The 25,288-nt window shown below is 43.4% G+C and overlaps 2 protein-coding genes across 4 annotated transcripts in view; both read left to right on the top strand.

The window, feature by feature from the left end:
• The window catches only part of oscp1b (organic solute carrier partner 1b), a 35,583-nt gene extending 32,831 nt beyond the window's left edge, over positions 1–2,752 (top strand). For both annotated transcript variants that reach the window (XM_072246959.1, XM_072246960.1), the window contains exons 8-10: positions 192–331; positions 911–971; positions 1,765–2,752. In XM_072246959.1, coding sequence (XP_072103060.1) covers positions 192–331; positions 911–971; positions 1,765–1,884 — 321 coding nt within the window. In that variant the 3' untranslated portion in view covers positions 1,885–2,752. The remainder of the gene's footprint in view (positions 1–191; positions 332–910; positions 972–1,764) is intronic.
• Positions 2,753–7,023: 4,271 nt separating this feature from the next.
• Positions 7,024–13,739, top strand: LOC140190411 (U7 snRNA-associated Sm-like protein LSm10). Of its 2 annotated transcripts, none has more exons than XM_072246969.1 (2): positions 7,024–7,161; positions 9,710–13,739. In XM_072246969.1, exon 2 carries the CDS (start codon positions 9,794–9,796, stop codon positions 10,157–10,159), a length of 366 nt encoding a protein of 121 aa, XP_072103070.1. In that variant the 5' UTR covers positions 7,024–7,161; positions 9,710–9,793; the 3' UTR covers positions 10,160–13,739. The 2 variants fall into 2 exon arrangements, with proteins under 2 accessions (XP_072103070.1, XP_072103069.1); XM_072246968.1 differs by having other exon boundaries at positions 7,024–7,151.
• Positions 13,740–25,288: the final 11,549 nt, after the last annotated feature.

Consider the following 25,288-nt stretch of genomic DNA (forward strand, 5'->3'; position numbering starts at 1 on the left):
TTTCATTTCTAATTCTCATGGAAAAAACACTGATCTGAAACATTAACACCTTTTCTGTCCACTGAGTATTTACAGTATGTTGTATTTTGTTTCCATCCCTGGATTAGCTCTGGACAGTGCTGACCTGTACCTAACATTTTACTGTTTTTTGCGCTGTATTTTTGACACTTGCTGCTGGATCTTCATTCTAGGAGGATGCTGCACCTAATCCACTGGCAAAGGAGGAGCTAAATCTTCTCGCACGGCTAATGGGAGGTCTTGATGTTAAGAAACCTTTGGGCAGTGAGTCAGGATTTCGCCTAAATCTGTTTGGCACAGACGAGGAGGAAGAGTAAGTTAACAATGCCAACTTTGAGGTTGCTTCTTTCAAAGGAGTGAGATTCATAATCACATATCCACTCTTGACAACATACATCCGTCCATCCACCACACACACCCATGTATTACATACCCATCATCAACAGCATGAGAAGAGACTGGCAAGTAGAACAGCATAATTTCTTTAGTAGTGTAGTTGGTTTTCAGCATGATGATAAAGTAGCAGGAGTAGAGGGGAGTTGAATAGTTTCCATCTGAAAAAAAATATTGTGGGGTTTTGAATTCTCTGTCTGAGAGAGTGATAGAAGCTTGCTTTAAGGTACCTGGAGGAGTAAGGGAGTTGTCGTAATTTACAAACCTGTCTGCTGAAAACTGGAAGGCGGCTTTCATCTATGTACCTCGTTCGTTTGTTTGGTATGGACATGGTGGACCATGCCATAAACTCCCATGACTCTCTGATAGTACCTTGCATTTCCTAGTGGCTACCTGAAGGAGCAACACTGCAGAAGCACTGCATGTGTTTAATATCTTAAGGTTTACTTCTTCCAAAGAAGCCTCAGCAAGTTCAGTTTTGACCTGTTTTGTGTTACAGCCATACAGCAACCATAAGGCCTCCAGAACTTTCTGAAGTTGTCAACATACAGGCTATCAAGGTGAGCAGGATGTTATTTGCAGCATTGTTCCTGTTTTGTGCTTGGATCTGAGGTTATCCTCCTGGCTTTTCTCGCCCAATATGCTAATTGATGTATATACCCAAGGGCACCAGTGCACATTATTAGCTCATTTAAACAGCACATGGTCCTATTTGTCATTTGGGGGGAGGGACAAGGGGCTGTCATACTGAGGAGGAATTCCTTCTTTCAGGTGGTTGTGATTCTTTGGAATTCTCTCCTTCCAGAATATGGGTGTTGAGACACCAAGGCCAAAGCTGATTAAACTCAGAGACACCATGGATTTTGGATAGAGAAGTAGAGCTGAACCTAATGATCAGAGCGACTGTGATTTTATCAGCAGGCTTGAGGAGATTCCTCCTACTGCTGTTTCTAATATTCTTATACAGTCCTGTACTATCTTGTCCTGTTCGCTGACAGGAGTTACTAAACAGTAATTATGAGTATGGAACTTCTGCCAGATTGTGCTCTGTCCTGACAGTGGTGGTGTTTTGCTGTTTCCCTATTGATGATTCAGAGAGAGAAGTCTGCTTAACAACAAGCCCGGTCTCTCTAACAATACTACACAGTTTGCAATGCATTTACCCTCTCAGTCTTTCACAGATCTAGGTTTATTTCCTTTTACAAAGGAAAAAAAAAATCTAGATCTGAATGGCTGAGTGGGTAAACGTTGGTCAGGCTGCGCGTTTCCCCCACTGACTGGGCTGACCTGTGAATGGCTGATCAGGTTGTGTGTTCTCTCGCTGACTAGGCTGTGTGCTCCTCTTCTTTCCAGGACCAGCAACAGCATGAAGAGTTAGTTCGAATTATGGGCGAGTTCTGTGAGCAGGAGCAGCAGCCCAGACAGAGCTGCAGCAAAGGAGATGACCTTCTGGCTATGATGGACAACTTGTGACCTCCTAGTGAGCATCTATAACATTGCAGGCTCTTCCCTGTGACTTTTCATCAGCACAACATCCAGCTCTGGCTCATTGGCTTTTAAAACACAGAATATTATTTTTATTAATGGCTCACTTGATTTCTGTATCAAGAGATGAACTTCTGTTCTGTACAGCTTTGTGCACCTTTGGACAGTTTCATCTACTTACATTCACCGTGTATATAGTAAATATTAATGAGCCTGACTGTAAGCGTACTCGCCAATGTCTTTGACCCTCGAAACCTGGACTGACGATGGTAAAGCAATGGGGAAAGGTTCACAAAATGAAGTGGCAAGATGGAGATAAATGATTTGACTTAATTTTGAATTCCTGGAGAGACATTTGTATTTATTCTAGAGTCCACAGCTGTGCATTTCAAGTTGCACTCACTCATGACTAGTCCTGTGGTGGATTAAGCATCCATTTGGGGGGAATGACTGGAACAGCATAAAAACTGAGATGGATGGTTGGCCAGTATGTCACGCCATTGAAACCGGTCAGTGTTGGTTATAATGTGATCAGCTTGGCATCAGGGTGTGTGTGGTACTAGCATCACAGTATTTCCTGCAATAGAACCATAGTACACTGAAATTGTTTCTGACTATGGGGTGTGTGGCAGAGAGATCACTGGGTCATACTGTGAAAATGTACAAGTGATTATATGAAAATACTAGCATTTTTCTTGAACAGCTCTGATTTGTAAAACTTTGATTCTATTCAAAATGTTCAAAGGCAGAGATTTCTGACCTCTGCATCTTTAATTTCTGAAGCCCAGTTATTAATATTAAATGTTTTTAAGATTGCTTTAAACAATGACAACTTTATTAAATAATTACGTTCAAACTGAGTGAAAGCTTTATTTATGTAACGCTGGTCTTGAGCATTTTTTTGTCTATTAGAACACAGAATGCCAAGAAATAAAGGAAGGCTGGGAGGAAAGTGTGAAGGGCAACGTCTGTGATGGTTTGCTTTTCAATTTTGTTTTTGTCCTTTCAAACCTATACGCTGCTAGAAATCTTGAAATGAATATACAAGATGCAGGAAATACTCAGCTAGTCAAGCAGCAAATGTTTCTCTCCACAGGTGCTGCCTGAATTGCTGAGTGTGAACTGCATTTTCTGCTTTCAGAACAGAAGATATGGTAGTTAAAAAAGAAAGAATGTGGTAGGATTTCAAATGAAAAGAAAGAGTCTGCTCCAAGAGTTGTAAAAGTGGAATAATTAATCAAAGTTACCGGAGCAATGGTGGAAACCTCAATTAAAATTAAACATTATCTAGAGTTGTTGAACTTGCTGTTGATTTAGGGCTATTGCTGCTTCATGGAAATGAGACAAAGATTAAGATGAGATGGAGAATTAAAGAGTCTCCACTCACCACTTCCTCAGAATCTCTAAACTTATCCAGTCTTCAATCTTAAATATTTACCTAATTTTGATTGTTAGAGAAAGGGTCTTCAATGTGAAAATGTTTCCATCTTCACAGACTCTGGTCAACCTCAGATTCTGTTCTGAGGTATATTGATTTTCGAAATGGTTTTAACTAGTTATTTTAGAATCTGGCCGCCGTTGGCCAGACCAGCTCCTGTTGTTCATTATCTTCCCTTTGAAGAGGTAGTAGTCTTCCAGCTTCTGAACCACTACAGTCCTTTGGGTGAAGGTGGTCATACAGTGATGTTGGGTCAGGAGTTCCTAGTTATGGACTTTTGGATGATGATGAAGGATCTCCAATATAGTTCCATATCAAGATGTGTGACTTGGGGTGCAATCTGCAGGAAGTGGTATAGTGATATCTCTATGTACGGTATCCGAGGGCCTTGACCTTGGTGAGATCATTGATTTGAGAGATACTAGCAAAGCAAGTTTGTTACTTTGTCCTGAACTTTGAGTGTTGGAGCTTTACTCATCAATGCAAGTGAAGAGAAGTTAATAGAGAAAATAATGGGGGACAGGATTAGTGATCATTTGGAATGACAGGGTCCAATCAGATGGTCAACAGGACTGCCTCAGTGGCAAATCCTGTCTGACTAACCTGACTGTGTTTTCTTAAAAGATAACCAAGTGTATCAGAAAATGTCACAGAGCTTCTTATCGACATGCCTGAACACAATGTTAAGACGGAGATTTACAGGCTGAATTGAGGCGGTGAAGTCCGGCATATCCAAGCGGTAGTACCCGTTGTTCGGATGGGAATTTAAACACCAGGCCAGATTGAAGAGGTCAGGGTGTCAAGGGTGTCAATTCAGATCACTGCTCAAAACAGCATAACCGGTTGATCGAATGGAGAGTTAAGCACTGGGCCAGATTGAAAAGGTCAGGGTGTTGAGGCCCACAGCGACGTATGGGCTGGTTCAGATCATTGTTCAGTGACATTTACTCAGCTCTGCACTGAACAATGGGATTCTTATTGCGGACTTCAAAAACACTATTTGCTTGTGGTTACTGTTTGCATGATGTTTTTTTTATTGCCTATTGGGTGTTCAGTCTACTGTTTTATAGGTGATTTTAATCTTTTTTATGGGCATGATGTGGTTTTATTCTCTGCACATGGGTGTTAGACAGTCTTTTTAAAGAAATATACAAGGGGTGATTTATAAGTTTGTGGCCTAAGGTAGAAGGAGTCAATTTTAGAAAACCTAGCACATTTATTTTTCAACGTAGTCCCCTCCTACATTTATACACTTAGTCCAGTGGTCGTGGAGCATACGGATCCCTTCTTTGTAGAAGTCGGCATCTTGGACCTCTAGAGGTGGTCCATAGCAGGGGTGATTGATAAGTTTGTGGCCTAAGGTAACCATATAACCATGTAACAATTACAGCACGGAAACAGGCCATCCCGGTAGAAAGAGATGAGTTATTGACTTCAAACATTCTGCATAATCACTCAGAGTTGAACTGCACATGAATGTAACAGGAGCTGTATAACTTATCTCCTTCTCCCTTAGGCCACAAACTTATCAATAGTTCTGTCGTTGGCAAATTTATAGATGGTGCTTGATCTGTGCCTCGCCACACAATCGTGGGTATAGAGATTAGGACAGTGGGCTAAGCACGCATCCTTGAGGTACACCAATGTTGATTTTTAGCGAGGAGATGTTATTTTGGATCTGCACATACAGTGGTCTCCCAGTGAGCAAGCCAAAGATTCATTTGTAGAGGGAGGTACAGAGGCCCAGGTTTTGGAGCTTGTTGGTTAGAATTGAGGATGTGTTCAACGCTGAGCTGTAGTCAATGAACAGCAGCCTGACTTAGGTTACTGCAATTGTCCGGGTGATCCAAGGCCGAGTGGAGAGTCAGTGAAATTGCATTCGTTGTAAACCTATTAAGACACATCTGGATAGCAGTAACAGGATTGGATTTATGAAGGGGAAATGGTGCTTGACTAATCTTCTGGAATTTTTTGAGGATGTAACTACAAAAATGGACAAGGGAGAGCCAGTGGATGTGGTGTACCTGGACTTTCAGAAAGCCTTTGATAGAGTCCCACATAGGAGATTAGTGGGTAAAATTAGGGCACATGGTATTGGGGGCAGAGTACTGACATGGATTGAAAATTGGCTGGCTGACAGAAAACAAACAGTAGCGATTAATGGGTCCCTTTCGGAATGGCAGGCGGTGACCAGTGGGGTACCACAGGGTTCAGTGCTGGGACCGCAGCTGTTTACAATATATATTAATGATTTAGATAAGGGAATTAAAAGTAACATTAGCAAATTTGCCAATGACACAAAGCTGGGTGGCAGTGTGAAATGTGAGGAGGATGTTATGAGAATGCAGGGTGACTTGGACAGGCTGGGTGAGTGGGCAGGTGCAGTTTAATGTGGATAAATGTGAGGTTATCCACTTTGCTGGTAAGAACAGGAAGGCAGATTATTATCTAAATGGTGTCAAGTTAGGAAAAGGGGAAGCACAACAAGATCTAGGTGTTCTTGTACATCAGTCACTGAAAGCAAGTATGCAAGTACAGCAGGCAGTGAAGAAAGCTAATGGCATGCTGGCCTTCATAACAAGGGGAATTGAGTACAAGAGCAAAGAGGTCCTTCTGCAGCTGTACAGGGCCCTGGTGAGACCATACCCGGAGTACTGTGTGCAGTTTTGGTCTCCAAATTTGAGGAAGGATATTCTTGCTATTGAGGGAGTGCAGCGTAGGTTCACAAGGTTAATTCCCGGGATGGCGGGACTGTCATATGTCGAAAGATTGGAGCGACTGGGCTTGTATACTCTGGAATTTAGAAGGCTGAGAGGGGATCTTATTGAAACATATAAGATTATTAAGGGATTGGACACGCTGCAGGCAGGAAGCATGTTCCCACTGATGGGTGAGTCCAGAACCAGAGGCCACAGTTTAAGAATAAGGGGTAGGCCATTTATAATGGAGTTGAGGAAAAACTTCTTCACCCAGAGAGTGGTGGATATATGGAATTCTCTGCCCCAGAAGGCTGTGGAGGCCAAGTCTCTGGATGCTTTCAAGAAAGAGATGGATAGAGCTCTTAAAGATAGCGGAATCAAAGGTTATGGGGATAAAGCAGGAACTGGATACTGATTGTGGATGATCAGCCATGATCACAGTGATGGCAGAGCTGGCTCGAAGGGCCGAATGGCCTACTCCTGCACCTATTGTCTATTATGGCAACAGGAAAATTGAAAATGGCCCAGGTCCTTGCTTAGGCAGGAGTTGATTCTAGCCATGACCAACCCACACTTATTGAAGAGACCTGATGGCATGAACATCAATTCCTCGAACTTCCGGTAATCCCCCTCCCCCGTTACCATTTCCCATCTTCTTTTCCCTTGGAAATCTGGAGATGCTGGAAATCTGAACAACATACCCTGCTGAAGGATTTCACTGTACTCTTTACCTAGATGCTGTTCGGCCTGCTGAGTTCCCCCATCATTTTGTGTGTATTGTCACATTAATCCAGTAAAGTTTACAGTGAGAGATGCTGCCCTGCAATCTAGCTCTGTATAACACTGGGATTTCTGCCAGGGTTCCTTTGGGGGGAGGGGGGTCCGGATAAAGCACCACTGGGTGAGCGAGGCACTGGTCAGCCAGTTGGGCTGAGGAGAGGATGGCCACAGTCGGCCCTCCCGGCTGCAGTACTCCCTTCGCTCGCACGGCGGCGCAGCTACCCCGCCGGAAGGGAAGGGGCCGTGACCAACGAGTCGGGCCTGCTGCTGCTGGCCGATGAACCGAAGCGTTAGTCATACTTTATTGATCCCGGGGTAAATTGGTTGGTGAAACACCGGTAAGTTCAGGTACGGCAGGGTGATCTGGTGTTTGTTGCTCGGGGTGCACCGCCATGACAGGCCTCTCAGTCTCGGGTTGAGGGATTCCAGTCACCGCCTTCGCGGTTAAACCTTCCCCGGTAGTTGAGAAACTAAATCCTGAGAGGTTTATCATTACCACTGCGGTGTGGTAAAAAGTACCGTAATTAACTATGCGTTTGTATCGTATTTTCTACAACGTACATTTCAGAAATTAACCTTTGTGAACTGAAAACAAAATATTGAGGCGCAAACTGTTTCTGAATGGTAGGGATGGAGAAGTTGGCAGACCCGTGGATCAAATGAGTCAGCATGAGATTGCAGAAGTTACCTCATTTCTACATGCCATGTTGTTGAGCAGCAAGCTAATATATTAGATGAGATGTTGGCAGTACATTTATGTAGGCTTTGATAACAAAAGTCCACATAAACAATTAAATTCAGTGTATTATCACTCAGCTGTACACATGAATACTGCCAAACAAAGGTGCACAATACAGTACATTTAACTCACACACAACACATAAAGTAATATTGCCACAAATATATTAACAAATGAAAAGTGCATTTTCAATAAAAAGTTTAAAAAGTAAACGGTATGTTGCAATTTACCTTGATGCTACACTAGTAAACCAGAGACCTGAAATCAGAATCAGGTTTATTTTCACAGACATATGTCATGAAATTTGTTGTTCTGTGGCAGCAGTACAGTGCAATTCACAAAAAATACTATAAATTACACAAGAAAATATAAAAAGTTAAATAATGCAAAAGGAGAGCAAAATACCGTGGTGGTTCATGGGTTCAGAAATCTGATGGTGGAGGGGAAGAAACTTTTTCTAGAATGTTGAGTGTGTGTTGAGGCTATCGTACCTCCTCTTTGACACAGCATTGAGAAGGGGGGGCTGTCCTGGTAGTGACAGTTCTTCATCTTGAGATTCAGCCTTTTGAAGGTGTTCTTGATGGTGGGGAGTCTAGTGCCTATGATGGAGCTGGTTGAGTTTACAATCCTGTACAGCCTGGATAAACATCAAAGACAATTTCAAATTGTTGCCCCCCCCCATGTTTATCTCTGATGAGATAGAGCTTTTGTTACGACAAGGCCCTGCCCCAAGCCTTTTGTCAAGAACAGTGCTTCCCACCTTGCAGTCAACCTCCAGTAAGATCAAGGAATTGATTGTGGGCTTGTGGAGGGGGAAGTTGAAGGAGCACCCACCAGTCCTCATTAAAGGATCAACAGTGAGCAGTTTCAAATTCCTGGGTGTCAACATCTCTGAAGATTAATCCTGGGCTGATCATATTGATGCAGTTACAAAGAAGGCACAATAGTGGCTATATTTCATCAAGAGTTTGAGGAGACTTGGTATGTCACTGAAGACTCTTGCCGATGTCTACAGATGGACCATGGAGAGCATTCCAATGGGTTGCATCAATGTCTGGTATGGAGGGGGCACTATCAGAAAAAGACTGCACAAAGTTCCAAGCTCAGCCAGCATCGATGATGTCTTCACAAGGTGATGCCTCAATAAGGTGGCTTCTGTCATTGAGGACCCCCATCACCCGGGACACACGCTCTTCTCATTGTACCGTCAAGAAGGAAGCACACAAGCCTGAAGACAGACACTCAATGTTTAGGAACAGCTTCTCCTCTTTAATCAGATATCTGAATGGACAATGAATCCATGTACATTACCTCACTTTTTTTTCTATTTATTGCTCTCTATTCACACTACTAATTTATATATTTGTTTTCTTAGTGTAATTTATAGATATTTTAAATTATGTGTTGCAATGTACTGCTGCCACAATACAACATATTTCATGACATACACCAGTGATGTTAAACCTGATTCCATTTCTGGTGGCTGAGTTGAAGAAGCTGTTCCCCTGCGCCATCAGGAGATGCTTTTGAAGCGGATGATTGCAGCACTGCAAAGAAGAGAAAACCTGCAGATGCTGTAAATCCAAGCAACACACACAAAATGCTGGAGGAACTCAGCAGGCCAGGCAGTGTCTATGGGAAGAAAGTACAGTTGATGTTTCGGCCCGAAACAAAGAGATTTTCTCTTGTTTGTGTGGAAGCGTTTCAGCCCAAAACATCAACCGTACTTTTTTCCACAGATGCTGCCTGGCCTGCAGAGTTCCTCCAGCATTTTGTGTGTGGCTGCAACATTGATTGTGGCATTTCGCCTTGCTTCTGCACAAGGCAGAGGATTTTCAAGCCCATTGATTTCAGTAAGAAGTGTAGGGTTCTGAAAAAGGGTTTTGATTTAAAATGCTGATTCTGTTTCTTTTTACCCAGGTGCTGCATGACCCAATGGATGTGTCTAGTATTTTCTTATTTTATTTCTGATTTCAGCATCTGCAGTTTTTTTGATTTCCACTAACTCTCTGAAGTGACCTATGAAGAACAATGTCTGGAGCTACCACTGCCTGTCTGTCAATCCTTATCAGGAGGCAATGATACTAGCTCCTTGTCTCTAGTTGTTACCTACCAGCTCTGTTTATAATTAATGATCTACCTGTATTTTCCTTTCAGATTCTAATGTAGCTGTATCACAGAAATCTGGTTGTTGAACTTGATCTTTGACCTTCCTTAAGCTGATTGTATCAAGTGGGTATCATGTCGATAAGCCACTCCATTAAAGAGCGAACAATCGCAGAGAACAGCCTCATCATCCTTCTCCAGGGGATACATGGCCACGTTACGACAGTGGAGCTGAGAGATGAGAGCTCTGTGAGAGGACGGATCATTAATGTTGATGCATTTATGAATATCCGTCTTTCTGAGGTGTTGTACACTGACAGGGGAGGCAGGAGCTCGAAACTGGATGACTTCTTCGTCACGGGCAGAAACGTACGTTACGTTCACATTCCGGATAAGATCAACATCACTGACACCATTAATAGTCAACTGCAGAAGATTCACCAGGTGCGGAATTTTGGTGGGAAAGATCGAGGAAGAAAGGAATTTCCATCAAGAAAATAATTGTGTGCTGATCACAGAGAGGCAGAGTTCGGTTTCGAGGGATGAGGGCTGGCTCATGCACAGAGAGGGGTCGAGTGCTGCTGTGATCAGGGGTGTTTGAGCTGTATCAGGGTGGAAAAAGCAAGACTAAGTGATGTGTGGCAGAGGGAAAGGTGCTGACTGAATGGACGCAGTTAGTGGAAAAATGTTTGGTATGTTGTGACATTGATGAGGAGACTCGCACTTCTGAACTGATTCAGTGTGGCTGATTCTTCATGCATCTGAAAAGTCAGTGAAAATTCCGTGCTACAGTGCGTGAGTATGTTGCATTGCTGAATCTGCCCTCTTCTGATGTATTGAATGACATTGCCAATGGAGTTCTATAGTTCATGTAGACACTACTGGAACTGGTGTTCTGAATAACAGTTACGGCCATCAGTACCAAAAACATCATTCACTCTGGGATAGTGTATTGTGGAGAATTCCTGCTGCATTGATACCATTCCAAAAGATTTCATTCTGCATGAAATATTTTTGGATATCTCTGTGAGATGTGCCTTGTTTGTTAGTCTTTTCTTATGTATAGTTTAGTAAATTTTATTGCGTTTCTTCATTTTTCCTAAAATGCCTGCAAGAAAATGAACCTCAAGATAGTATATGATAACGTATACTTTAATAATAAATTTACTTTGAACCTTTGAAATATAAATGAATATCCTTTCTTTCATATTGACAGGTGTTTCTGTATTAATTCCCAGTAAGTAATTGAAACTTGAGAAAAGTTGGTCAGTGCTGTCATCCAGGCAGTTTCTGTCTCTATTGCACTTGCTCGAGTAAGCGGGGTTCTTTGTGCATGTCACTTTATTCACTGGCAAGAGCATGTGGCAGTGACAAATACAAGGATCAAATGCTTTCTGTATTCTCAACCATCTGTGTTCATAGAAATAGAACATTACCACACAGTACAGGACATTCTGCCCATGACGTTGTGCCAACCTTTTAACCGACCCTAAGATAAATCTAAACCTTCCCTCCTATATAACTCTGTTAATTATCCAGTTATTTGGCTATTGCTGAATAGGTGGGTTGCTGAGCAGTGTGCCTCATTGGGCTGGAAAGGTCTGTATCTCAAAATAAAATAACCCTCCATTTTTCTGTCAAACATGTGCATATGTAGGAGTTTCTTAAATGCCCCTAATGTAGCTGCCTTTCCCACCGAACCTGGCAGGGCGTTCCATGCACCCACTACTCTCTGTAAAGAACTTAAGTCTGGCATTCTCCCTATCATTTCCTCAAATCACCTTAAAGTTATGCCCCCTTGTATTAGCCATTTCCGCCTTGTTCAATGGAACACTGACGTACACGCAGTGGCCACTTTATTAGGTACAGCTGCTTGTTAACACAAATAGCTAATCAGCCAATCACGTGGCAGCAACTCACTACGTAAAAGCATATAAACGTCATCAAGAGGTTCAGTTGGAGGGATTTGCCAGTTGGCGCTTGGAACTGATTGAGGGTTGCTGACATCGTAGAAGACAGTTGCGGGCAGGAAGAGGGTGGGTAAAGATGTCAGGAAGTGACAGAGGACAGGTAGTGTAGTAGGAGTAAAAAGTCATGTATTAGATGTGGTGGAAAACATGATTGTGGTAATGTGGAGAAGGCATTAGGCAAAAATGTAGCAATTATGTAGGGGAATATAACTTTGCTTATGCAATGTGTCCTGTAGATAAGGAAACTGGAAAAGCAGTGTGGGTGAAAATGAGTATATCAGAAAGTACAGAAAACTGTGTCAATGGCACCAGGATACAGATAGATTAAAGTTAGTGTAAAGAATTAGTTGATTGTTAACAACCTAAAATTTGTTACTGTCATGGTAGATGGGGTAAATTGTACAGTACAAACTAAAAGTAGGACAAAAAAATAAAATTATGTTAAAAGCTGCAGAAAAGCATCTAGAGATAAAAGACAACTGCAGAAGTTATTAATGATTGCCTTCCAAGGAGGAGTAAATAATTGCAATTCAAAGGAGGGTTGATAATGGTCTTTCTAATCTTACAACGGAATGATAGAAGTTTGTTAGCTAATGGTCAAGAATTTAAGAAATTTGTTGAAGATTTACTAAATAAACCTGATGTTATATGTTTATAAGAAACCTCATTGAAATCTTGTCTAAGTTTTAAGAAACAAGGTTACGTGATCAGAAAATGGTAATGGAGGAGATGTGGTTACCTTTATCAAAAATGGGATAGTACATAGAGTTTTGGAAATTGGAGATGTTTATGAGTTATTTGTGGTTGGAATTTGGGGATAATTTTTGAAAGGTTAACACCAGATATCTTTTGGGTGGGAATGGGAAAAATGAGGTCAGGTGGAGTGGGGATTTCAATGCTGGTAGTAGTATGTGGATTTGTAGTGACATACATGTAAATAGGATGATGGTGGAAGACTTTCTGGTGTTTAGTCTGCTGGAATAATGCTCAGTAGGAGGCGGTAATGCATCTTATTTTGGTCTGCCAACCACCATTTAAAAATTACTAGAAGAAGAAAATGAGTTTTGGTGGTTGTTCAAACCAAACATCAGAATAGGGAAGAAAGGTGATCCAAGTGACCTTGATGGTGGAATGATCGTTGCTGTCACACGGAGTGATTTGTGTATCTCAGACTGCTGGTCTCCTGGCATTTTCACATGCAACAGTCTTCTAGGGTTTACAGAGAAGGGTGCAAAACAAAAAGAATCCAGTGTGCAGCAGCTTGGTGAGTGATAACGCCTTCTTAATGAGAGAGGTCAGAGGAGAATGGCCAGACCGGTTCAAGCTGACTGGAATGAGACAGTAACTCAAATAACCACGTGTTACTACAGCAGCAGAAGACTACATTGGGTTCCCCCCTTGTATCTAACAAATTGGCTACTGAGTGTATATAGCTTGCACTTACTGTAGTGTTGTGCCTACCCTCCATTAAAATCACACCCGTGCAGACACATTTCAGTGTTATAAAGGTGAATTATGTGAATAAACTTCACCTTAATTTCACTGTTTCAGATTGCTCCCAATACCTCCTCTACAACATAAAATGTCCTGGCAAGAGCCCATTTGCGGCAAGACAGCACCTCATGTTTGTTACATGCAAGATTTTCATTCCTCTACCGTATGTTCTGAAATCCTGTTACAGGTCCTGAAAATTCCACAGTCATTGCAGCTCCATACTAAAAACTCGCAGTCGTTTTCTCTTCTGAATAGAATGATCACACTGATCCCTCAATCAGAGAACACAGAGTGGTAGGTGCTGATTCCAGGCATTTACCAATCTGTGTAAAGAAAACCTTATGCAGAAGCACCTTTAAACTTTCTCCTTCTCACCTGAAGCTCCACCATTGACGACCCCAAGCCTGGCTGTGAAAGGAGGAGGATTGGGCAAACAGCTAGCAACCCCATCCCTTTTAATCAGAATCAGGTTTAATATCACCGGCATATGTCGTGAAATTTGTTAACTTAGCAGCAGCAGTACACTGCTAATATCAGGGAAGAATAAGTAAATCAATTACAGTAAGTGCATGTACTGTATATGTGTGTGTGTATGTATATGTATATACATTATATATTGGTGCAATAACAAATAATAAAAGTGAGGTAGTGTTCATGGGTTCAGTGTCCATTTGGCAAGAGGGGAAGAAGCTGTTCTTAAATTGCTGAATGTGTGCTTTCAGGCTTCTGTATCTCCTTCCTGAATGAGAAAAGGGCATGTCCTGGGTGATGGGGGTCCTTATTGATGGACAATGTCTTTCTGAGGCACCGCTCCTTGAAGAAATCTTGGATACTATGGAGGCTAGTACCCAAGATGGAGCTGACTAATTTTACAACTTTCTGTAGCTTCTTTTGATCCTCCAGACAGTGATGCAGCCTGTCAGAATGCTTTCCACAGTACATCTGTAGAGTGTCTTAGGTGATGAACCAAATCTCCTCAAAATCCTAATTCTTGCCTTTTTTACAGCTGTATCAATATGTTAGGACCAGGTCTGGTCCTCAGAGATCTTGACACCCAGGAACTTGAAATTGCTCACTCTCTCCACTTCTGATCCCTCTATGAGGATTGGTTCTACCCTTTCTAAAGTACACAATCAGCTCTTTGGTCTTACTGACGATGAGTGCGAGGCTGTTGCTGCAACACCACTCAACTGGCTGGTATATCTCGCTCCTGTACGCCCTCTCATCTCCATCTGAGATTCTGCCATCAATAGCTGTATTGTCAACAAATTTATTGATCGCATTTGAGCTATGCCTAGCCACATAGTCGTGGGTATAGAGAGCGTAGAGCAGTGGTCTAAGCACACACCCCTGACGTGCACCAGTGTTGATCGTTTAGTGAGGAGGATATGTTATCACCAATTCACACAGATTGTGGCCTTCTGGTTAGGAAGTCGAGGATCCAATTGCAGAGGGATGTATGGAGACCCAGGTTCAGTAGCTTATTGATTGGGACTGTAGGATTGATTGATGGTGTTAAACGCTGAGCTATAGTCAACGAACAGCATCTTGACATAGGTGTTAGTATTGTCCAGGTTATTTAAGGCCGTGTGAAGACTCATTGATTTTGTGTCTGCCATAGACCTATTGTGATGATAGGCAAATTGCAGTGGGTCCAGTTTCTTGTTGGGCAGGGGTTGATTCTGACTATGACCAACTTCTCAAAGTATTTTATCACCATAGATGTAAGTGCTACTGGACAATAGTCATAAAAGGCAGTTCGCACGACTCTTCTTGGGCACTGGTAAGTTGTTGCCCTTTTGAAGCAGGTGGGAACTTCTGACTGTAGCAATGAGAGGTTTAAAATGTCCTTGAATACACCCACCTGTTGGTTGGCACAAGTTTTCTGAGCCTTACCAGGTACTCCATCTGGGCCTGCCACCTTACGACAGACAACCTGATGTCAGCCTCCAAGGCAGAGATCACAGGGTCACTGGGTGCAGCAGGGATCTTCACAGCTGTAGTTAAATTCTCCATTTCAACGTGGACATAGAAGACATTGAGCTTGGCTGGTAGTGAAACATCACTGTCATTCATGCTATTGGGTTTTGCTTTGTAAGAAGTAATGTCCTGCAAACCCTTCCAGAGTTGACATGCATCCAGTGTTGCCTCCAACCTCGCTAGGAATTGCTTCTTCACTCTTGAAATAGAGCTCCACAAGTCACACCTGGTTTTCTGGTACAGGCCTGTGTCACCAGACTTGAATGCCACAGATCTAGCCCTCAGCAGACGATAAACCTCCGGGTTCATCCACGGCTTTTAGTTTGGGAATGTACAAGTTTTCATAGGCAGATACACATCACACAGGTTTTAATGAAGTCGATAACAACTGTGGCATACTCATCCAGATTCAAAGATGAATCCCTGAATACAGTTCAGTCCACTGATTCAAAGCAGTCCTACAAGCGCTCCTGTGGTTCCCTTGTCCATTTCTTCTTGGTCCTCACTATTGGTGTTGCAGTCTTCAGTCTCTGCCTATAATCAGGGAGTAGAAGTACAGCCAGGTGATCAGACTTCCAGAAGTGAGTGTGGAATAGCACCGTAGGCATTCTTGATCTTAGTGTAACAGTGGTCCAGTGTGATGTTTCCTCTGGTACAAGTGATTTGTTGATGATAAATGTTTAACATAGAAACATAGAAAACCCTATAGCACAATACAGGCCCTTCAGCCCACAATGCTGTGTCGAACACGTACTTTAGAAATTACCAACGGTTACCCATAGCCCTCTATTTTTCTAAGCTCTTAAAAGATCCTATTGTATCTGCCTCCACCACCGTCGCCGGCAGCGCATTCCCATTCGTGACCTTTTTCAAGACGACCTGGTTAAAATCCCCCAAAATGATGGCGAAGGCGTCAGGGTGCGTTGTTTCGTGCACGTTGATCACATCGCTCAGATCTAGAGCCTGTTGGATGCCGGCTTGAGGTGGAATGCCGCTATCAGAAAGATGACTGAAATCTCCACGGCAGGTAAAACGGACGGCACTTAATTGCCAGATGTTCCAGGTCTGGTGAACAAAATTGGGACGTCGCCGACACATTGGTCCACCACGAGGAGTTGGTCGTGCGCTTTGAGAGACTCGACAGTCCTATCGTGAGTGTCTAGTGAGTTGCGTCCCGTACCGAAGGGGTTAACCGGGATTCTGTCAAGCGGAGGACGCTGCCCTAGTGTCATATGCAGCACCCTAGTCGTTTTTATTTAGCAGCGGCTGTACGACGGTTTGCCTGCAAGATAGTCAGTAACGCTAGTCGAAAGCCTCGGTTTTTAAAACGCACGCAGCCCCGTTTCCGACGAGGTGTTCGAGCGAGGATCTCACCGCCCACAGTCCTATTCCCGTCAGCGATTCCCATTCAATCGCCTTAAAACATCTTTATTAACTGTCAGATCTCAATGCAGTTGTGACTCTCGGCTGAAAAGCGAATATTTAATCGCATCCATTGCTCCGCCACGAACTCCCCTTTTTGAAGGCGCCCCGGAAGGAAAAACGGAAGTTGCAAAAACCCAGAATTACAGTACAGAAACATCAACAGAAGCTTCAAGGAATCTTCGTCTGGAAAACACCTAAGGGTAACTTGCATAACTGGCCCAGGGAGAGAGAGGACTCTGGCGAGCTGCTGTCAGTGGCCTATGCCCCAGCAGGGGTGATGGGTTTAACTAAATCATCATTTTAATTCCACGTCCCATTCCCATTCTGACATGTCTATCCACGGCCTCCTCTACTGTAAAGATGAAGCCACACTCAGGTTGGAGGAACAACACCTTATATTCCGTCTGGGTAGCCTCCAACCTGATGGCATGAACATCGACTTCTCTAACTTCCGCTAATGCCCCACCTCCCCCTCGTACCCCATCCGTTATTTATTTATATACACATTCTTTCTCTCTCCCTCTTTTTTCCCCCTCTGTCCCTCTGACTATACCCCTTGCCCATACTCCGGGCTTCTCCCCTCCCTCTTGTCTTTCTCCCTGGACCTCCTGTCCCATGACCCTCTCATATCCCTTTTGCCAATCACCTGTCCAGCTCTTGGCTCCATCCCTCCCCCTCCTGTCTTCTCCTATCATTTTGGATCTCCCCCTCCCCCTCCCACTTTCAAATCTCTTACTAACTCTTCCTTCAGTTAGCCCTGACAAAGGGTCTGGGCCCGAGACATCGACTGCACCTCTTCCTGGAGATGCTGCCTGGCCTGCTGCGTTCACCAGCAACTTTGATGTGTGTTGCTTGAATTTCCAGCATCTGCAGATTTCTTCATGTTTGCTGTTTAACTGTGTCTCTCACTTTGAACCAATACCCTCTAGCATTTGACCTTTCCACCCTGGGGAAAAGACTATGGCAATGAAATTTGAAAGTGAAGCAGAAGTGGAGTATATATTGAAATTCCCCTATTCCAAGGTGCGAGTTTGATTCCATTTTAGTCATCCCCACCTAATTATTTAATTTTCTTCAATTTGTCATTAAATCAGTTTCTGCACTATCATATGTCTGGCAGCCCAACATCCTGGCCAGTCCTTCCCAATTTCATGCTTAACAGCTACTTTATTCTCTGATGAAAAGGTGATTGACATGAAACCATCAAAGCCGTTTTCAGTCTCTTCCTCACATGGTGAAATTTTCCAGCGTTTTCATATTTTTTTTTGATTTTGTAATCGTCATTTAACTTTAAGAAACTTCAGGCAAATGTTTGTACACAGTGTTAGGTGTTAATGTTGAATGTTGATTCAGCAGCTGGCTGTAGAATAGTGTGAAGACAGTTGTGGAGTGCTCACTGATTGATGTAGAGGAATTTTAGTTGAGAAGTCAGCAAATGAAACCAGATGTTTAACTGAAGTCAGGCTTTACAAATAATTTTGTACATAATGCCCTTTTAGGTGAATGCTATTTATTTTAAAAGATCTCATCACTTATACGCAGCATTGTCTTATAAAAAGGACATTGCAATGCCCTCGTGGATACAATTGTACATAATATATCCGGTGCATGCCAGCATCTATGTATGCTCGGCGGTCCAGCCATTTACTTATCAAGATACAGCACAGAAGAGGCCCTTCTAGCCACTCTGCCCAGAAAACCCCAATTTAACCCTAGCCTATTCACAGGACAACTTACAATGACCAATTAACCTACGAAACCTTGGACTGTGGGAGGAAACCCACGTGGTCACGGGGAGAACGGACAAACTCCGTACTGACAGCAGCGGCAATTGAACCCTGGTCACCTGGGATTAGTCTAGAAACACATAAAAATTGCTGGTGAATGCAGCAGGCCAGGCAGCATCTCTAGGAAGAGGAACAGTCGACATTTCGGGCCCAGACCCTTCGTCAGGACTAACTGAAGGAAGAATTAGTAAGAGATTTGAAAGTGGGAGGGGGAGGGGGAGATCCAAAATGATAGGAGAAGACAGGAGGGGGAGGGATGGAGCCAAGAGCTGAACAGGTGATTGGCAAAAGGGATACGAGAGGATCATGGGACAGGAGGCCCAGGGAGAAGGAAAAGGGGGGCGGAACCCAGAGGAGGAAAAACACCTTATATTCCGTCTGGGTAGCCTCCAACCTGATGGCATGAACATTGACTTCTCTAACTTCCGCTAATGTCCCACCTCCCCCTCGTACCCCATCCGTAATTTATTTATATACACACATTCTTTTTTTCTCTCTTTCTTTTTTCTCCCTCTGTCCCTCTGACTATACCCCTTGCCCATCCTCTGGGTTTTCCCCCCCCCCCCCACTTTTCCTTCTCCCTGGGCCTCTTGTCCTCTCATATCCCTTTTGCCAATCACCTGTCCAGCTCTTGGCTCCATCCCTCCCCCTCCTGTCGTCTCCTATCATTTTGGATCTCCCCCTCCCCCTCCAACTTTCAAATCCCTTACTAGCTCTTCTTTCAGTTAGTCCTGACGAAGGGTCTCAGCCTGAAACATCGACTGTACCTCTTCCTAGAGATGCTGCCTGCTGCTGCATTCACCAGCAACTTTGATGTGTGTTGCTTGAATTTCCAGCACCTGCAGATTTCCTCGTGTTTGCGGGATTAGTCTATAGATTGCTTAAATTAATCATTGGCTCAATGAACATCTTTTTTTAAAAAAAGCCACAGATTCTGGAAATCTGAGATAGAAACGGAAATGCTAAGTTGGGCAGCGTCTGTGGAAAGAAAAACAGTGAATGACCTGGACCAATTCTCCCCTCCCCTCTCCTTTCAGCAATTCAATGAGTTCACCTTCTTTATGACTCTTTCTATCCCCACCAAACTCTCCCTGTCTTACAACACTTCCCCATACAACCATGGAAGATTCAGCGTCCGTCCTTTCACTTCTCCCCACCAACCAGGCACCCAGTCTTTACAGCTGAAGTAGTGATACACTTGCCCTCCTTCTGCTGCAGTAATTTGGTGTTCACATATAGCCTCCTCTACAATGGATACACCAAATGCATATTAGATGATTTCTCTCTTGCAACCCTGTATTCAAGTTCCTGCTACTTAAAATCCTCATCGCACTCGCGCTTTGATCTCTCAGCCTGTGGTTTCCTGCACTGTTACAATGAGTCCCATTGCAAACTTGAGGAAGAGCATCTCATCTTCGGACTGTCACATGAACTCATTGGTCTCGCACTGTTAGACACTTTCCACCCATCAACTCCCCCATTTGTTTTGCCTCTGTAAATGAACTTATTTTCCCTCATCCCACCTCTGACACGTCACACTTGAAAAGTTAGCTGTTTCTCTGTCCACAGATGCTGCCTGCCCTGCTAAGTGTTTCCAACACTTTCTCTTTTTATTAATCTTCTGAAGCTAGCTAAGATGATAGGAAAATTAAAAATTTTATTTCAACTTGCTGTGGATGAAACCATTGGAATAAAGTTGGCATTTGCGAATTGCCTGCCTCCTAACTAGAGGGGTAAAATACAAGAAAAGGCAAGAAGGCAAGTGTTGGCATCAGTGTGGAGAGAGACAGCGGGAGAGGAGAACACATGAGAAAATCAGCTACAGTTGTAAATGAAATGTACACATATTGTACTGATGACACCATCCTACACGCTGAAGCTCCCAGTGCTCCTTCAGTTATATTTGTTCTTGACAAATCATTCTATGCCAAATGCACCTCTTCAGAATAATCCCACCAATGCCATCTTCCTTCTTCAGCATTCCAGAGACCCTGAACTGTTCTTCAATCATCCCCATCACCAATCTTCACCTGCCCTTTTACCCCATAACAGACTGACCTCAGTTGTTTCTACTTCCTTCAGATTAAAATTTTGTTCAGAATATAAAACTCCAAATGCTTGTCATTAAGCTTATGTCTTATTCTCACTATAAGCCTTCTGTCCTCAGAAAAACTGATAGATACTCATGATAAGCTTGAGGAGCCTCATCTATTAGATATTTTACAATACTATACGACAAGTAGCAAGTGAGAGCGAGATCTTTGCAGAGTAAGTGCCACTTAAAACCAACAAAAGTTGTATTTGAGCCAATAAAAAGAAGTGAGGTGTGTGCTGAGTGGCCATTGTGTGAGTGAACAGGCTTTGGCTCAAGAAGCTTAGGCGAGAAGAGACGAAGGCTCAAGGTAAGTTTCTGAATCGGGTTTAATATCACTGGCATGTGACAGGAAATTAATTGTTTTGCGGCAGCAGTACAGTGCAATACATAATAAAAAAAAGTTACTGCTTTCTGCACACGTGCACACAGCTGACACTATTTAAAAACTATTTGGCGACGGTGTCCTACCCTGATTAAGTGGCATCGCGTCCCAAATCAACAAAAGCAATCTCATCTATTTTCTCATTTAGTTTTATTTTTCTCCAGTTGAATCAAATAAACAGCTGCCCTGATTAAATGATGGCCCAATTAACCAGAATGTAAAAATATATATATATAAAGAGCAAAAAAATGTGAGGTAGGATCATTGTCCGTTCTGAGATCTGATGGTGGAGGGGAAGAAGCTACTCCTAAAATGTGGAGTGTGTGCCTTCAGGGTTGTGATCCTGCTCTTGATGGTGGCAGTGCGAAGAGGGCATGTCCTGGGTGATGGAGGTCCTTAATGATGGATGACACTTTCTGATGGAACTGGCTGAGTTTGCAACCTTCTGCAGTTTCTTTCCTATCTTGTGCAGTCGCCCCTCCACACCAGACAGTGATACAATCAGTTAGAATGCTCTCTGTGATACATCTCTAGAAATTTGGTAGAGTCTTTGATGATACACCAAATCTCCTCAAACTCCTAATGAAATATAGCTGTGTCATGCCGTCTTTGTAATTGGATTTTCAGAGATGTTAACACCCTGGAGCTTGAAATTTCTCACTCTTTCCACTGCTGGTGTGTGATCCCTCAACTTCCCCTTCCTGAAGCCCACAATCAATTCCTCGGTCTTTCTGACATTCAGTACAAGGTTGTTGTTGTGACACCACTTAATCAGCTGATCTATCTCACTCCGGTATGGGTTCTCATCACCATGTGAGATTCTGCCAACAACAACTGTGTGCCATTTATAGATGTGTTTGAGCTGTGCCGAGCCGTGCAGTCGTGGGTGTGCAGAGAGAAGAGCAGTGAGCTCAGCATGCATCCTTGAGTTGCAACAGTGTTGACAGTCAGCAAGGAGGTGTTACTTCCGATCTGCACTGAGGTCTCCCAGTGAGGAAATCAAGGATCCAGCTGCAGAGAGAGGTACAGGGGCTCAGGTTTTGAAGCTTGTTGATTAGTACTCAGGGTGTGATGGTGTTTCACTCTGAACTATAACCAATGAACAGCAGCCTGATGTAGGTATTGCTGTTGACAAGTTGGTCTAAGGCCAAGTGGGAGAGCCAATGAGATAGCATCTGCTGTAGACCTATTGTGGCCTTAGACAAATTGAAATGGGTCCGGGTCCTTGCTTATTCAGGAGTTGATTCTATCCATGACCATCCTCTCAAAGCACTTCACAGTACATGCGAGTGCAACTGGATATAGTTGTTGAGGCAGTTCACCCTGCTTTTCTTGGGCAGTGGTGTGATTGATGCTCTTTTGAAGCAGGTCGCAACCTCCGACTGCAGCAGTGAGAAATTGAAGATGTCCTTGAACACTCCCTCCAGCTGGTTGGCACAGTTTTTCAATGCTCTACCAGCTCCACCATCAACGCCTGACACCTTGAGAGGGATCACCCTTTTGAAAGGTGTTCTGACCACGGCCTCCAAGTCAGAGACCACAGGGTCACCAAGCACTTCAGGGATCTGCACAGGTGTAGCTTAATCTCCTTTTCCAGGCATGCATAAAAGGTGTTGAGCTCCCAGGTGCCAGGGCGAGGGATGTCTCAGAGCGGCTTGACAGCATTCTAGAGGGGCAGGGTGATCAGCTGGAAGTTGTGGTACATATTGGTACCAATGACATAGGTAGAAAAGGGGATGAGGTCCTGAAGAGAGAATGTAGGTAGTAAGGTAAAAAATTGAAAAGCAGGATCTCAAAGGAAGTAATCTCTCGATTGCTGTTTTTGCCATGCACCAGTGAGAGTAAGAATAGGATGATTTGGCAGATGAATGTGTGACTAAGGAATTGGTGCAGTAGGCAGGGTTTTGGATTTCTGGATCATTGGATCTCTTCTGGAGAAGGCATGACTTCTACAAAAAGGACGGGTTATTCCTAAGCAACATACACAAAATGCTAGAGGAATTCAGCAGGTCGGGCAGCATTTATGGTAAAGTGTAAAGTTTCAAGCCTGGACCATTCTTCTGGACTGGAAAGGAAGGGGGAAGATGCCAGAATAAAAAGGTGAGGGGAGGGGAAGTAGGTCATACTGAACTTGAGGGGGACCAATGTCCTTTTGGGCAGATTAGCTAGAACTGTCGGGGAGGGTTTAAACTAACCTGGCAGTGGATTAGGAACTTGAGTGATTGGGCAGAAGATGGGGCGATTGGTACACAGGAAGATGCAGTGTGTAGTTTATAAAGGGATAAGAATTTAATTCTGGTAACATGGAGGCAAAATAGAAAAGAGTGATGAATACAGGACTGAAAGTGTTACATTTGAATGCACACAGTACATGGAATAAAGCTGATCTTGGAATGCACTTAGAGACTGGCAGGTGTGACAATATGGACATCACTGAGTTGTGGCTGAAAGATCATAATTGAGAGCATAACTGTATCAACAGGACAAGCAGGTAGGCAGAGGGGTGAGGTGTCTCTGGTGGTAATAAATTAAATCATTAGAAAGAGGTAACATGGGATCAAAAGGTGTAGAATTCTTGTAGGTAGAGTTAAGAAGGTGCAAGGGTAAAAGGTCCCTGAGGAAACCGGAGCACACGGAGGAAACCCACGTGGTCTCAGAGAGAATGTGTACAGTCCTCACTGGCAGCGGCGGGAATCGAACCCGGATCGCTGGGCTGTAAGGTGACCACTGCACTGCCGTGCCACCCCAAAAGGGGGGCCATTTCCAGTTGGCTGCTAGTGGCTAGTTGTATTCCACAGGGGTTTGTGTTGGGACTGCTCCTTTTCATTTTATATGTCAATGATTTGGACGATGGAATTGATGGCCAGGCTTGCAGATAGTGCAAAGATAGGTGGAGAGGCAGGTTATTTTGAGGAAGCATGGAATCTGCAGAAGGGAAATGAGTAAAAAGGTGGCAGATGGAATATAATGTAGGGAAGTGTGTGGTCATGCACTTTGGTAAAAAGAATAAAAGCATAGACTATAATGGGGAGAAAATTCAAAACTCAGAGGTGCAAAGGGACTTGGGAGTCTTAGTGCAGGATTTCCTAAATGTTAACTTGCAGGCTGAGTCGGAGGTAAGGGAAGCAAATGCAATGTTAGCACTCATTTCAAGTGGACTAGAATATAAACACAAGGATGTAACGCTGAGGCTTTATAAGGCATTCCCTGTCGAATGGGTGGGTTTTCTCTGGGTGCTCCAGTTTTATCCCACAGTCCGAAGTTGTACCGGTTAGTAGGTTAAATGATTATTGTAAGTTAACCTGTGATAGGTTGGGGTTAAATCGGAGGTTGTCAAGGTTGCTGGGTGGCGTGGCTCGAAGGGCAAGAGGGGCATATATTCTGCACTGTGTTTCTAAATAAATGAAGTATTTCCTGTGGTGGGAGAGTCTACGACTAGAGGGCACAGCCACAGAATACAAAGATGTCCCTTTAGAACAGAGATGAGGAGGAATTTCTTTAGCCTGTGGGTGTGACTCCTGTGGAGGCCAAGTCATTGGGTACATTTAAAATGGAGGTTGATAGGTTCTTGATTAGTACGAGTGTCAAATGTTATGGGGAGAAGGCGGGAGAATGGGGTTGAGGGGGATAAAACGATGGAACTGTGGAACAAACTCAATAGGCTGAATGGCCCAATTCTGCTCCTATGTCTTGGGGTTTAAGTTTAAACTATTTTCTGGACAGGAGCTGTTGTTTTTGAATCTCACTTTTATGCACATGACATTATTTTCACTTACCTGTTGCTTTGCATTGCAACATCAGAGTGTCAGGCTGCCCCCAGCATATCCTTAGGCGTATTGGTTGCTAATGCAAATGATGCATTTCATTGTATGTTAACATGGACATGTGATAAATAAATCTGAATCATCACAATCACACACCTCCCCTTCCCATGCAGTACGGTTTTTATACAGTTCTGATGAAATGTCTGTGTGCAGTATTAGCTCGGATTCTTCCCCTGCAAGTGCTAGGCAACCTGATCTGCATTTCAAGTTTATTGTCGTTCAACCACATGTATACAGCTAAGTGAAACATCGTTGCTCTAGGCTGAGTGCAGAACACAGTACATTACATACAGCATTCATAATTATGATTCAGCATACATAATCACAAAATAATACTAGCACAAGTGCCTGAGTGGCAAGGCCTGAACATTGACATAAAGTTGGAGGTGCACCTTTAAAGGTTACGAAGGTACATTTAATGTCAGAGAAATGTATACAATATACATCCTGAAATTCTTTTTCTTTGCAAACATCCACGAAAACAGAGGAGTGCCCCAAAGAATGACAGTTAAATGTTAGAACCCCAGCTACCCCCTCCCACACGTAAGCAGCAGCAGCAAAGCAATGACTCCCTCTCCCCCACCAGCAAAAAAAAGCATCGGCACCTCCCATCGAGCACTCAAGCATGCAGCAAAGCATCAATAATGACACAGACTTGCAGTACCCCAAAGAC

This window comes from Mobula birostris, chromosome 30 (assembly GCF_030028105.1).
Source record: "Mobula birostris isolate sMobBir1 chromosome 30, sMobBir1.hap1, whole genome shotgun sequence".
NCBI lineage: Eukaryota > Metazoa > Chordata > Chondrichthyes > Myliobatiformes > Myliobatidae > Mobula > Mobula birostris.